Here is a 15,389-nt window from a genome sequence, read left to right as displayed (position 1 = left end):
AGCCTGACTTCTCTTGGAAAAGTCATATGGGTCTCAATCACCTTTGAGACTCATGCTTCTGAAGAAAGACCTCACTTTTATCAAAAAGGAAAGTATGAACATGTTATCCTATCTGGACCGTATTAAGTTTTTAGCAAATTCTCTGGCCACTGCCTGCCATCCTGTAGAGAACGAAAAATTAGTGCAAATAACCTTAAACGACCTTCCTTTTGAATATGAAAGTTTTGTAACTTCAATCACCACCAATTCAGCCACATACATGTTCACAGATTTGTATGATTTGCTCCTTAATCACCTCACTCATGCCAAGCCCCTTGAACCTCAAGAACGACAACAAACTGCTTTTACTTTATTCAAGGGCAGAGGATGAGGTCGAGGCTTCTATCAAGGCCGTGATAGAGGACAAGGGAGAAGTTCATCTCCACACTTGTCCAAGGTCAATATTGTGCCTCAACCGCAGGGTGGTCGTGGAGTAGTTACTTGTCAGTATTGTGGCAAATGTAGACATGTGGCTAAAACATGTCGGGACATCCCCAAAGCCTTTTCGGCTATGTCTCTCGAATAAAATACTAATGATTTTTGGTATCCCGACACCGGTGCTACGAATCATCTAACTATAGATGATCATTAGTTCTCTCAGAAATCTCAGTATCAAGGGGGTAAGCAAATTATGATTGGTAATGGTAAGATGTTTCTCATCTCACATACCATTAATCTTACTCTTAAAGCCCACATCTTTTCATTTGATTTAAAGAATGTTCTTCATGTTCTTGCTATCACGAAGAGCTTGTTATCTGTGGGTTAGTTTACTGAGGATAATAATTATATTTTTGAATTTACTCATCTTGAATTTCATGTTAAGGACCAACAGACAGTCAAGATTCACCTCAGGGGACCGAAATCCAGTACGGGACTTTATCCAATCAAGTTTGATGGTTAGTTGCAGCTGGCGGCATATGCAGGCAAAGCAACATCCTTTGATATATGGCACCTATGCCTTGGTCATGTAAATAAAAAGATTGTTTCCTTTTTAAACTCCAATCATTCTATTTCTGTTAATAAGCACAATAAAATAAAAGAGTGTGAGAGTTGTTTCATTGGGAAAGCTCACAAGCTTCCTTTTGGTAAATCTAGCTCTTCTATAACAACTCCTCTGGAACTTTTACATGTTGATGTCTGGGGTCAGCTCTGATATCTTCGAGATGATTTTTGTTTTTATTTTCTTGTAGTAGACAACTTTTCTTGATTTACATGGCTTTTTTTGTTACAAACCAAGTCTCGGGTTTTTGAATGTTTTAAGTCTTTTAAGCACATTATTGAAAAGCAACTTCAACTCTCCATTCATACCTTCCAAACTTATAATGGAGGATTGTTCACTGGTTGTGAGTTTGAACAATTTTTGCGAGACGATGGTATTCTTCATTGGTTCTCCCGTCCTCACACCCAGAGCAAAACGGTCTGGTTGAGCGCAAACATCAACATGTTGTTGAAATCGGTCTCAGCCTATTACACACTTCCTCTTTGTTTGACTCTTTCTAGGATGATGCCTTTTGCATCATAGTCTACATTATTAACCACCTACCAACTCTTGTTCTTAATTGCAAAAGCCCGTATGAGCTTTTTTTTCAAAAACCGCTCGACTTTAGCCATCTTTGTGTCTTTGGGGCTCGATGTTATCCCTTGTTAACACCCTACCACACCTCTAAACTTCAACCCAAGACTCTCTCATGTATTTTTCTTGGATATCCCTCTCGTCATAAAGGCTATATTTGTTTTGATCCTATCCAGCATCGTGTTTACACCTCTCGACATGTCTACTTTGATAATTCTGTCTTTGGATCTCCCTCTTCTTTCTGTTATTCTTCCTCTACTTCTCCAGCACAGGTTCTTCCCTCTCCTGTTCCTCTACCGCCTCCTGACCCTCTTCCACTTCCCTCCTCACCCTCAATCGTTCCCCATGTCTCTTCTCTTCCTCCTTCCTCACCTGCCCCTTCTTCTCCTCAGAGCCCCATCCCAACCCTGCCTGACCCTTCTTCTCCCTTATCGTCCCCTTCTCCTCCTTCTGAACTTGTTGTCACTCGCCCACTTGATCACACTCACCCAATGGTCACTCGTTCTATGACTAACTCCCTTAAACCATGTGCCTTGATCACTACCCACTATCCCTTACTTGCTTTAACTCTGTTCTTAATCCTGAACCGACTACCTTCAAATAAGCCAACCTTGATCCCAAGTGGCGCACGAGTATGTAGAAGGAACTTCATGCTCTTCATCTTAACAGCACTTGGCACCTTGTTCCTCCTCATCCCCATTATAATGTTGTTGGTTCCAAGTGGGTTTTTCGTATCAAACGACATGTTGATGGTTTTGTGGCTCGTTATAAGGCTCGTCTTGTTGCCAAGGGCTTTCATCAAGATGAAGGTATTAACTTTTTTGAGACATCCAGTCCCGTCATAAAGCTCACTATCGTTTGTGTTGTTCTTACTCTTGTTGTTTTGTCAGGATGGCCCATACATCAGCTGGACTTCAACAACATTTTTTTAAACGATCTTCTTTCTGAAGAAGTCTATATGGCATAACCTCCTTGCTTTGAAGACCTTGCTTTTCCACGGCATGTATGCAAGCTGAACAAAGCCCTGTATGGCCTTAAGGAAGCTCCTTTTGCCTAGTACCAATAACTCAACTCTTATCTTTAGTCTCGTGGATTTCACATCTCCCTATTTGATGCCTCGTTGTTTATCCTACAAGATCATGGATTGGTTCTCTCTCTCTCTCTCTCTCTCTCTCTCTCTCTCTCTCTATATATATATATATATATATATATATATATATATATATATATGTATGTATGTATATATATATATATATTGGTCTATGTTGATGATATTATCATCACTAGCAACTCCACTGTCGCTATCCAGGAACTCATATTGACAACTCAGTCTAGCATTTTCCATTAAAGATTCGGGTCATCTCAATTATTTTCTTGGTATTAAAGTACTTTATGGTTCCTCAAGTCTTCTTCTCTCTCAACATGCCTATGCACTCAGTTTACTTCATGACACTACTATGGTTGATGCAAAGCCCATCTTCACTCTTTTGAGTGACACCACTCGACTGTCTAAAGATGATGCCCCACTCCTCCAAGATTTCACCTTACATCATAGCATTGTGGGCGAGCTTTAGTACCTTACCATCATGTGGCCTGATATTGCTTTTGTGGTCAATAAAGTTTGGCAGTTCATGCACCAACCCAAAGTTGCTCATTGATCCACCATTAAGTGTATTTTGCGCTACATCAAAGTGACTATTCATCATGGCTTGCACCTCTCATGGTCCTCCTCATGACAGCTTAGTGCCTTTTCATATGCTAATTGGGCTGGTAGTCTTGATGATTGCAAGTCCATGAGTAGTTTCATCTTGTTCTTAGGGTCCAATTTAATCTCGTGGTCTTCCCACAAACAATAGACGGTGGCTTGTTCCAACACTGAAGTCGAGTATAAGTCTCTTTCTTGTGCTGCATCTGATCTCCTGTGACTCAAATCTCTTTTCCACGAGCTAGGTTGTGGGCCCACTCCTCCTCCCATTCTGTGGTGTGACAACCTTGGTGCTCTATATCTTGCAACAAATCTAGTTTTTCATGCTCGCACAAAACATGTTGAAATTGATTTTCACTTTGTCTGAGATCATGTACAAAAAGGTCATCTCCAAGTTCAGTTCATGCATTCCTTTGATCAGCTTGTGGACAACTTGACTAAACCTATTTCATCTTCACGGTTCACCTTTCTCAGAGACAAGCTCAATGTTGTGGACCCCACGTTGAGCTTGCAAGGGCATGATAAAGATCACGTAAACAAGAAGTGCAAGCGTGTTATTTTGGAAGCGCCTAGAGAGTCCAACCAAAACACGGTATACTCAAAGTTGTAGACGTGAAACAAAACTCTGTGCTATCAAAAGAACTCTGAGGTTATCAAAAACGATAATCTGGATAGATCTCTCTAGAATTCTCTCTATATTATTGGTAATCCATATGCTGTGTAACTCTAGAATTCTCTTTGTATTATCAGTTTATGATAATCATTATCATAAACGATAGTCCATGTACTATTAGCATTATCGAATTGTATGTGCTCTTACATTAAGCTATATATACCATTGCTCGATCTCTTAGAAATTGTGTGAGAGAAATTTGAGCTTTTCAATCTTCTGCATCTCTTTTAAGGAGATACTTGAAAATCTCATAAGTGCAGCAAAAAGGACTTTGCATTCTCCAAACATTAAAAAAAAATCAATATAAAAACTCCGACTAAGAGGGGTCCCAAACCCAGTATAAAAAATCAATAATATAAGACAACTATTTAGTCATCACTGGTAATTAGAAAACAAATGCCCATTTTAACAACCTCAAAACCCGAGTATTCCAATTTACCCATAGAACCTAAGATAAAAAACAAATGTCAGCATGTCAATTAGGTTAATGATTCCTTCAAATGTATTAGGTAGCTCTTTTAGATCCTCATAATTTCTCATGCACAAGACTTTCAATGTTTTGAAAATCTACAAAACCTTTCATATGGTAAGAGGACTGAATGCATGAATAAATGAGAAGGTGCCCTTTCATGGTTATGGTTCTTGTTGTTTTCTGCCTATGATGTCTAACAGTGTTAATTGATCGCAAGACCCTTGTCAACTCCGGGCAGCCATGTAGTTGGAGGATAACAAGTTCCTCAAGATTGCATTCATCATCACACAAGATTGATCGAACATTCCTCCATTTGCAGCCACCTTAGATCCCCACAGTTATTTGAGCAAGAGAAAAAGATTCATTCCACAGGGCGAAGAGAAGTCGCCAAAAAACAAGCAAAAACATATAGGGGTTAAGAGGGGTAGAAGATACAAAATTAACATTTACAAGAGAAAATTTAAACAAAAAATGGTTGTATTGTTCTTGTAAGATAATGCATTTCTCAAAATGCCTCGCAATTTGCTGAAATCCTCTCTATGTCCAAATTTTTTATTCTCAATTTTTTAAAGATATTTTTGCCCTGATATAAATATATCATGATGTTCGCAAATCATTTTTGTGAATGTCCTAAAAATGTGCAAACCTTCTTTTTATTAAAAAAATTAATCACATAAGGGGCACAAACAGGAAGACATTTGCAAATGTGTTAGGACATTCTTATGCGAAAATCATGACATTAGTAAATATCAGAGTATTTGGTGAAAGGAGGGGTTCATACATATAGTATGACCTTAAATCATGTTAGTGAATGTCCCACCTCCATTTACTAAAATGGCATAAAGGAGACAGGCTGGAGGATGTTCTCAAATGTGTGATGACATTGAAAATGCACGTCTCTTTTCTCTTTGGGGGGGGGGGGGGGGGCTGCCTGCAGCAAATAGTTTGATTTGTCCATATGAAATAGATTTTTGGATTTTTTATTAATTATTGTAGCCATTTTTTATTTTATCTCAAAAAAAATTTGTGTGTGTGTGTGTGGGGGGGGGAGAGAGAGAACCCCAGACTATCACACCAAATGTTTGTTAACAACTAATTTATTGCTTCTGCAGTATAAAAAGGAATAAAAACGATCAAAACAACCCATTTGGATCAATCATTAACTGGATTAATATACACTGTTCCTGAGGGAGAGGTAAGCATTTTTCAGATTATAGGCTCCCGTTGGAACCCGAATTACCCTATATCCATCCCTTAAATAGCTCAGCACTTTGTCATCACCTTTTAAATCAATTATACCCAAACGGCGAACATAAGGACCGGCAATGATGCGTGTCCTTGCCAGCCTAACCTTCCCAGCGACTATCTCGTTGTCATCTGACATGATATGGATGGCAACCTCAAAACCACTACTATGAATTGGGCCCGAAAACTAATGTTCGAAGAAGAAGCAAGCTTCACAGTCGGACAGATTATTTGGAGAAATCTTCGGAAGCACAAATAGCAAGTAGCCACCCTCGTAGCTTCCAGGAATGCTACAATCCACCAAATTTTCTACAGTGGCCTGTTCGTTACAGGGAAGCAAAAAGGATGAAAAAAAGCATGCATCCTTTAGTCAATAAGCACAATAACGATATGTTGAATAATTAGTTAATAAAAAAATGGCATGCTGAAAACCAACTAACCAACCAAATAATTTAAATGTAACACCAGATTATCAGAAACTCTAGTTACATGTGAGAATCACATTTCCTTGGGAATTTGTTATAGAAACCACAAATCTAACGCTTTTAAAACTTGTGGGAAAATTCTAAGACACGGGAAACCTATTTTTCATTGTACGAACCTGGAGGGAAGGGGATGTAGGTGGCAACTTATTTGGAGATGTTGGTTGCTGCTGGCCTGGAAAATGGTGTGGCTTGAAAGAAATAGAAGAATTTTCAGGGATGAGAAGTCGGAAATCTTAGTAATTCATTTGAAGAATAGATGGGAAATGATGAACTGGGCCATGTTGGGATGGCCTGACAAGGATATTAGCTGGAACGGGTCCATGTTGGGATGGCCTGACAAGGATCGCAGTAATCTCTCTCCTGAATTTGCTATTACCACTAATGTAATATATATATATATATATATATATATATATATATATATATATATATATATATATATATATATATATATAGAGAGAGAGAGAGAGAGAGAGAGAGAGAGAGAGAGAGAGCACTTTCTCTATCATTTGCTACTGATGGTTATTTTTACATTTTTGTTTCTCATGAAAATATTTTGATTGTAAAAAAAAACAATGTTTTTACTGTTGCAAAAATTGCACTTGTAAAAATATAAAATTTTTTTTAAAAAGAGACTTTTCGGCTATTTCAAAGTCAATGGTGACTATATATATTGTCAATTTTTAATACATAGTCGACGATAAATATCAACATTGATATTAAATATAGTTAACGATATTTATCATCAAATTTAATTACTATAATGACTATATTTTTTGCTGGCTATTTCAACATATATGAACTTTTAATACATATATGACCATAATTATCGTCAACTTTAATATATAATCGGTGATTTTTCAATATAAATACAATGATAATTATCATCACATTTTAATATATAACCGATGATATTTATCGTCAACTTTAAATAATATAGGCGATGATATTTATCGTTGGTTTTAACTAGTATAGACGATGATAATTATCGTCGCCTTTAATTACTATAAATTATGATATTCTAGAGCCGACCGTTTTATACCAACTATATCAAATCGTCAAATTTATTTTTATAAAAATAATGATATATAAATATCATTGAAAATAGTAATATAAATGACCATAAAAAGCCAACACCTAAGGCGATCATATTTATTGTCGTTTATGTTATTGTTCACCATAAATCATATATTACCGATGATATTTATGGTGAACATCAGATAATTACTCTCTCTCTCTCTCTCTCTCTCTCTCTCTCTCTATATATATATATATATATATATATATATATATATATATATATATATATATAAGAAAACCCTCTCAAACCTCCCCAATGGACATTTTATTGATAATTTTTTTTAATCTGAGAAACAGTTCTAGGCACAGAAACTTGGCCGTGCTGGCTCAGCCTGCCGTACTTAGGTCATTGTCCTGTCAGCATAAAACTCCGAGGGCTTACTCCTCGACCCCAAAGAGTCGCCAAGGCTTACACCAGGAGGTGAGGCCCCATGGGATTTGAACCTAGACTGCTCGTCAAATGACCATTTGTTGCCTGGGCTTTCTCTACTTGGAGAAACTTATCCAGGAAAAAAGTAGCATGGTCAAACAGCCATTTGTTGTCTGTACACCGATGTGATGCCTCTAGAATTCCTGTTGGATTGAGCAAATGCTCAGCCCAACCACAAATGACGGATCTTGCGCCAATCGACTTGTCGATTCTGTTGAACAAAAGCCAACAAGTGGAAGATGATGAGTGCCAAACACAGTAACTCCAGAAACATCAAAACCACATTCAAGAGGAAGCCCAGAGAAACCTACACAAATAGCCGGCAATTAGTAATGACAGACAAACACATGCCCCACATAATGCATTAGCTCTATCAGAAATTATCATGGTCATATTGCGAAGACACGGAAAAAAGCTGACCTTGGATGTCACTGTTAGTTTCTTCCCTTGCTTGAAAGGTAGATTGTTCTCGGCATGTTCTAGCGAATCCGTTAACATATTAAGTATTGACAATCTGGTAGCAAGATTCCACTTATCTGCTGGTTAAGTGACAAGATTTAATCCATGTTCAATAACAAGAAAATTAGTCTAAACAACTTGATGATTGTTACCAGGGATGTCATAAATGTTTAGTGGCGAAATGCCTAGCACTTCTCCCAGTTGCATACAGACATTTGCACGATCAGAGATCTCAAGTAGGTCACCATGCGTGACGACCAGCACTGGTTTGTCATCTGAGCTCATAACAAAGAAAGTCAAGACACATTAAACATAACCTTTTCGTATATTATAGGCCTCTTCTGAATCAAGCGTGCAAAGAAAAAAAAACTGGTTTCATCTCATATGTACAAAATCAGTTTGATATAATAAATCAATGTCTACAAGCTAGCTGACTGCTGTTGCCTTATAAGAAATGTTTCAAAGGTTATCAAGGATCTAGAATGTATGCAAATACCATCAACAATAAAAAAGAGCATCTCGATCCATTGATAGAGGGTCAAGATAAGCCTAAATTATTGCAAGAGTTTTGGCCAGCCGATACTGCGTAGATGTACCCTGCTTCATTATTTAAAGAAACAACAGTAATTTATTTAAACAAAAATTCAGTACTACCTATGCCTGCAAATTCTTTCATTAAATAAATTAATAACAATAAATATATTCATTTTCCATGTCATTGTGGAAATATTGCACTAAATCTATGGAAAAAATGACGGGCTAATAATCCTTCTTTACAACAAACAACGAAGTACAAACAGAAATAACCTACAAGTCATTCCTTGCAAAGTACACAAGACTGTTTTTTCCTTGTTTCTCATCATACAAGAGGACAGCAGACCTCAAACACTAAAATACTTTAACAACAAATAAGTCAACTTGAACGAACATAGATCTTGGCAATTCATCTTCTTTCCTACAAACACAAAGAGACATCAAGAGCCCAGTGCATCAACAACTAACCTAGAAGACATCCCTTTCGAAGACGGTCCACTAGAGACATTATGTTATTGCCTTTTGATAAGCTACAATAAGTCAACTGAACATCCTTGGGTATCTACTCTTGGACAATCCACAGCTTGAGGATGTTGTCATCATTGAATGCCATCTCTCTCTATATATATATGATTATTCCACTCAACTTCTCAAATATTTCCAGCTGCTCCACTCTACTTAAAAGGTAATCCTTTCAAGGATGGAAAGATTCTTAATCCCAATGTATTTTGGTAGATATGCATTGGAACTTACAGCATACTTGACAATTATCTTTAGATCTTTTACATCATATACTTACTAACTCTCCTGTGGTATTTCTCATAACAGAAGGCAATCTTCTAGATATACAAAACGCTTCAATTAGATATGTAGCATTGTGAATGACATAATAATATCTTTGTTCACAATAATCAGCCAATCAGTTCTGGAAATTCAACCAATGAATTTAGCAAGGAACAGATACATGAAATCCTTTTTGCACAGCCGATGGGTGCTCTATATTCACTCATAACTTCTAGGAACCGCATGCACTGATGCATGATAATGAGTGGCATACAGAATTTAGTTACAGATGAAAAATAACATATAATATTGCATGATAAATGAGAAAAGCTTTTAGTTAGCAGTCATATCATATACTATCTGCAGAGGAGATATAGTCTTATCCACCATGAGAAGCCAGTGAGTTCTCAGGGATACATTCGTCATGGCTAGAAAGCAATGCCATATCTGAGAATCACAAATTCTATGCTGGAACACATGATCATGAGTAGCACAAAGAATATACAGTGCCTGCATGTGCACGTGCCAGACAGACCTTGACAGTTCCTCCCTTCCCAGACTCTCTCTGGCTTTCCCCTGGGAGGGGCCATCCCATCTGAGTTTGCATGCATGGGTGCAATTTAATGGGCCACTTTGACTCAATTCAGTTCGGTTAAGAAAAGATGTTTGGCCTAATCTTGTCAACTTGTAAGATGGATCATCTCAATCAGATCAGACTCAGGAGTAACTGCCGCTTTTGCCTAGTGCTGATCAGCATTGCAGTTGCAAATTTGGTTGACTAACCCAGTTCTATAACTGCACAGATGGAGAATATATACTTGTCTAGGAAGCCAAGCATTAGTGGAAAGGATAAGTTATATTAGAGTACACATCCGCTACATCAAAGTGGGAGAATAGTGTCAACTGCCATTTTGGTAGTCAGGCAAACCCAGTTGACATGAATGACCAGAGGTGAAAACTTAACCAAGAAGATGTTAATGAACAAAAATAGATGACAAAAGAACAGCTTTATCACTTTAATGGCAGGAAGAAAACACAGGAAAGTTACGCACAAAAGTTTTCACAAGTTAAAGGAGGAACTTATGCACATAGAACAAAGTTGGTTTACTTGTTAGTATCCTTCTCAAATGAACAAAGGAGCAGAAAAATGATGCATAATCCAAAAGCTTTGCTGACGTAAACATGAATAAGGGATAGATGCACTGGAGAAAAGAAAAAGACTGGCAACTAAGATTTCGTAGTGTCAGAGATTTTTCCTCTGACACCCAGACTTCCAGCACTAATCAAATATCCTAATTCACATATTGGATTATCAAAAAGTCACTTTTGCCATTGGTTCACATCACTGATAATCCATTAAGCTATATGACTATCATAAACACAATGATTAAATACCACAATTTTGAATAGTATAATCATGTAGCAATGAAATATTAAACCCAAACAACAACAGAAGCAACAACAGATCTAATGACAACACCAGCAGCAGGCAAGCGGTGTATGATAAATTGCACAGACATACCTTTAAATGACAGATAGGGGCAGTTGAAGTTTTCAGCAAGATTGTCAAAATATTCCTTGTCACCACTTCTCATTGCTTGGAATACTGAAAGTCCATTCACGACAAATATGACAAAATTGACTGCCTTTCCCCTATTGAACAAATAATCAAGTTGTCGCCCTCTACATAATATAGCTTTGCGCATAGCTAAAGTGTCAGATTTTCTGTTCAGAGCATATATTGTTAATAGGTAGTCATCATCACATAGAAATGAAAATATAATAGCACGAAAAGCATACCTCAAGACTGGTCCTCCATGATGAACACCTGCTGTCATCCATTCTTTAATGTTTTCTAAATTTTCATTTATATCATCTGATAGGCTTCGGCTATCATAGATACAAAATGAAGGAGAATTCAAGGGAATATCATACTCCTGGAGAAAAAGGGTACCATCCCCAGCTGAATTATCTGCAAAACAGCACATTGCAATCAGCACTAGTTAGTCATTGTGCCTATATATAAGATCATCCAGAATATCGTCATTTCCATATGATGGTGGTATAACTGTATTATTTAAGATAACGGCAGCATTTCCATTAAATGAAAGGATCAGAGCTCAAAGCTAGCCTTTAGTCCATAAAAGGTATCTTTTCTTTATATACAGCATTGCAAAAAAAAAATAACCAAAGAGTAACATAACCTGAAAAGCTGGAAGGATACAAACTAGGTTAAGATAAATATATATATATATATGAGCACCCGGGTTTTCATTTAATTATATGAGTTCTTTTTGAATTTTAATGTGTGGATATAATTAGGAAAGGACAAGCACCTTTTTCAACTTTTAAGAGACAGGGAACATAAGGAAAATTCTAGATCACTAATAACTCAAATAATGTACTATCTAAATATAATAGAATAAACATTCCAAATTAATGTCTTTGTAGACATAAATGAGCAGGGTGTCTACAAATCACCAAAAAGAAAAACACAAAAAAAAGTTATCTACCGGCACAGTATCTTCTTCAGGATATTTTCTGCAAGATAAACTTCTCAACAGGGATTTTGAAGAAATTGAGCTTGAAGAATCTAATTTATAATTAATTCCTGATAAGTTGTCAGATCAATTTGCCAATGTTATCAGCAGGAAATGGTTATCCATTTGGTGTCAAATTCGACTTTATTTTTCTTAAGAGTTAAAACAGGATTTGATAAAAATACTGTTCAAACTTTGGTATTAGGTTAGAGATGATCAAATAGCATGTACCATTTTACAATTAAAAAACAGAATAACTCAAAAAATATTACAAAGTTCTAATAAATTTATTAGATGTGGATTAAGTAAAATGACAAGAATAAAAAAAAGACTACAATATGGCTTGACTTTGTCCTCAGAAAACTAAACTTCCAAGCTTAAATGCATAGAAATTATCACAGTTCCAGGTACTTGCAAATCACTGCAGTTTTCAACTCAAAAGAGATAAACCATACATACTGAATTATAAGCATGACACTAGAGATTTCTCACAAAAACTTCACAAAGTAAATTCATCATTTTCTGCTAAAGCAACACAATCAGAGAAAGAGAACTGTGTTTTGTTTATCTTAGTTTCTTATTTTTTCTGCAGCAGTGACCTTGGCTGCAAACACGTTAATGAAGAAAAAAGAATTTCACAAAAAATTGAACATATACCAGATAAACCTCGAGTAAAATTATTCCAATTTTGACACATACAAACAAGTCTAGAACTCTTTCATCAGACAGGAACTTACAAGTAACAGAAGCCCCCTCATTGAAATAGCACTCCCTTTCAAACACCCTCAAAATACTATTAACAAGTTTGCTCTTTCCTGATCCCCTGGGACCGACCAACAATAGTGTGGTGATTTGTGGAATCTGACGATCGTACCAGTTCATGCCATCCCTCTCAGTTATATAATCTCCAGGCTTATATCTACACAAATTACACTTGAATCAATATCCATATCATGCATAACGTTCCAAAAACAGAAAAGGGCTCGCATACAAATTTGGTACATAATGAAAGCAAAATTAAGGATAACAACCAGAAGGTTGACATTGGTACCTCAGTATATCTTTCTTCAAACTTCTGTATTCATCATAATCCGTGGAAGTTTGGTAACTCTTCATCAAGCACTTGTACATTCTAGATATCTTCTTATCAACTCCAAAATACAATGGTGCCTCTGTTCCGATATATCGAGACCCACTAGAAACAATACCATAATCACTCACTTCTGTTTGCTCCTCATGATCTTCACCCTCATCGTCACTACACTCTTCTTCTTCTTCATCTTCTTCATCTTCTTCATCTTCTTCATCTTCTTCTTCTTCTTCTTCTTCTTCTTCTTCTTCTTCTTCTTCTTCTTCTTCTTCTTCTTCTTCTTCTTCTTCATTATCATCATCATCTGCCTCTTCTTCTTCACCGTCATCATCATCATCTTCTTCTTCTTCTTCACTTACTACGCCCTCTTCCTCCTCTTCATCCATAACTTCTTTTCCTTCTTCTTCAACACTTACTACGGCCTCTCTCTCCTCGTCATCCATTACTTCTTCTTTAGCGTCACCAACAGCACTACCAAAAACACCATGACAACCACCATGAGTTTCTCTACGATGGTATTCATCCACTGAGTTCTCTGCACTCACAGAACCATCGTCGTTCCCAACGAGACTCCAGTGAGAGCCCCTTAAATAGCGACATGGGTCGATGGGGAAGTCAACGACCGTGAAGTTGTCGTCGAAATCTTCTTCGATCATCTCCTCCCCAACAACACCTGAGAGAGGTAGAAATCGTGTATTCAGAGAAACAGAACCACATAGAACAGAACAAAAGAGCTAAACGTCGGTTGCGAACTGCCTTACCTTCATCACCACCACCCATGATGCTTTGCTCCAACTCTCAAGACTATATGCAGTGGGATTCTCGAGGGAAGACGAAAAACAATACTGCCTCGTGGTTCCCCTCTGCTTCTTCAACTGTATCGCTCTCCCTGTTATATACACAACAGACAGAGAGAGAGAGAGAGAGAGAGAGAGAGAGTCAACTTCTTTAAGAAAACCATACAAAATTGAATCCCAAACGACGTAAAACTTTTTTCTTTCAACTCAGTTTTATAATGATTTCTTGAAGATATGATAGTGTTGCGAACCAGGCCTTAAGTCGCTTCTGTCACGTTTCAGTATTAGTTGAAATTTCATTAAATAACCAGTATGATAGGAAAAAATCACATTTGACAGCTGGCAAATGGAACAATTGAACTTGACTTTTAGGTGCTACCAAGGAAATCTTCTCATCAGTGTAGGAGAGAGAGAGAGAGAGAGAGAGAGAGAGAGAGAGAGAGAGGGGGGAGGATCAACATTATCACTCATGAAGATCAACAAAATGTTGAACCCATGAACCGAACAAAATAGAAAAACAAAAGCAAAAGAAAAAAAAGGAAAAAGGGAAAAAAAAAGAAAGAAAAAAGAAAAAAAAAGATAAAAAAAGGAAAAAAAAAGAAAAAAAAGGAAAAACAAAAAAAAAAGATAAAAAAAAAAAAAGATAAAAAAAAAAAAAGAAAAAAGAGAAAAGAGAGAGAGAGAGAGGAAGTAGAATTGGTTAACTCAGTAAAATGAAATCCTGAAGATGGCAACCACCCACTATCATTTGGCAATTAGGAGATGAGCCATTGGGCACGTCGCCTTTAACTTCGGGATTTGGGCGGTGATTTACTTTGCTGATTTAGATGAGTAGTGATTTGTAAGGTATGGTTATGACTCTGTGTGGCTCGAGTCAAAGGCTCTGTGTTTGAGTCTATGTCCAGGATGACTTGGACCAAGCTCGACTGGACTCTTCCTCTTCGACTTTGTTTGGTGTAACCTAGCATAAGCTCGGTCTAGTCCTTACGTGGTATGGACCTTCAAGTTGTGCAGGTTGTACAATTTCAAATTTGAATGTCTTAATTGCTTGATAAGTGCCAAATTGTGACTGGGTTGGAGAAAGTGAATGCAGCGATGCAACTGACTAACTCGGCTAAGACTCAAACTGAATTGAGGTTGACCCAGCTGATTCTACTAAGGTTTGGACCAAATTGACCGAGTCATAACCAATGCTCAGTGGCTTCAATTCTGGTGAGGTAGCTTATGTAACGATGCTTAACCAACTGAGCTAGGCTTTCAGCGTAGGCTGCAAAATAAGGCAGGCCATATTCAAATTTGCAAGGCTCGAGAGGGATTTAGGTCACGCACAATAATGGACCAAAAGAATGGGAATATATTGGCTGTACTAGATTGTACTGTACTCTCTAGCAGACCTCACATGTGTGATCTTTATATGACTAATTCTACTTTTCAAGTGTACAGTCAACATGATCTTTATTAAGAATTAGACTTTAATTTGTGGT

At 37.1% G+C, this 15,389-nt stretch overlaps 1 protein-coding gene across 1 annotated transcript; it reads right to left on the bottom strand.

Annotated features, from left to right (window-relative positions):
• Nucleotides 1-7,865: 7,865 nt before the first annotated feature.
• Nucleotides 7,866-13,990, bottom strand: LOC149827213 (uncharacterized). Its single transcript, XM_090018466.1, has 8 exons — nt 13,870-13,990; nt 13,431-13,781; nt 13,070-13,190; nt 12,756-12,937; nt 11,279-11,450; nt 11,001-11,203; nt 8,300-8,436; nt 7,866-8,009 (listed from the first exon to the last, which is right to left on the bottom strand). The coding sequence occupies exons 1-8, from the start codon at nt 13,886-13,888 to the stop codon at nt 7,866-7,868; spliced, it is 1,329 nt and encodes a 442-aa protein (XP_089874592.1). The 5' UTR covers nt 13,889-13,990.
• Nucleotides 13,991-15,389: the final 1,399 nt, after the last annotated feature.

This window comes from Nuphar pumila, chromosome 10, assembly GCF_984573655.1.
Source record: "Nuphar pumila chromosome 10, dmNupPumi1.hap1.1, whole genome shotgun sequence".
NCBI classification, from domain to species: Eukaryota; Viridiplantae; Streptophyta; class Magnoliopsida; order Nymphaeales; family Nymphaeaceae; genus Nuphar; species Nuphar pumila.
This window is presented reverse-complemented; position numbering and strand designations above follow the sequence as displayed.

Bases quoted from the DNA above. Each gene is read 5' to 3' on its own strand.
- LOC149827213 (XM_090018466.1), bottom strand. The intron at 13,191-13,430 runs GTGAAGAAGAAG...ATATCGGAACAG, and splicing joins AGAAGATGATGATGATGACG to AGGCACCATTGTATTTTGGA. The intron at 12,938-13,069 runs GTACCAATGTCA...TAATTTGTGTAG, and splicing joins TTGAAGAAAGATATACTGAG to ATATAAGCCTGGAGATTATA.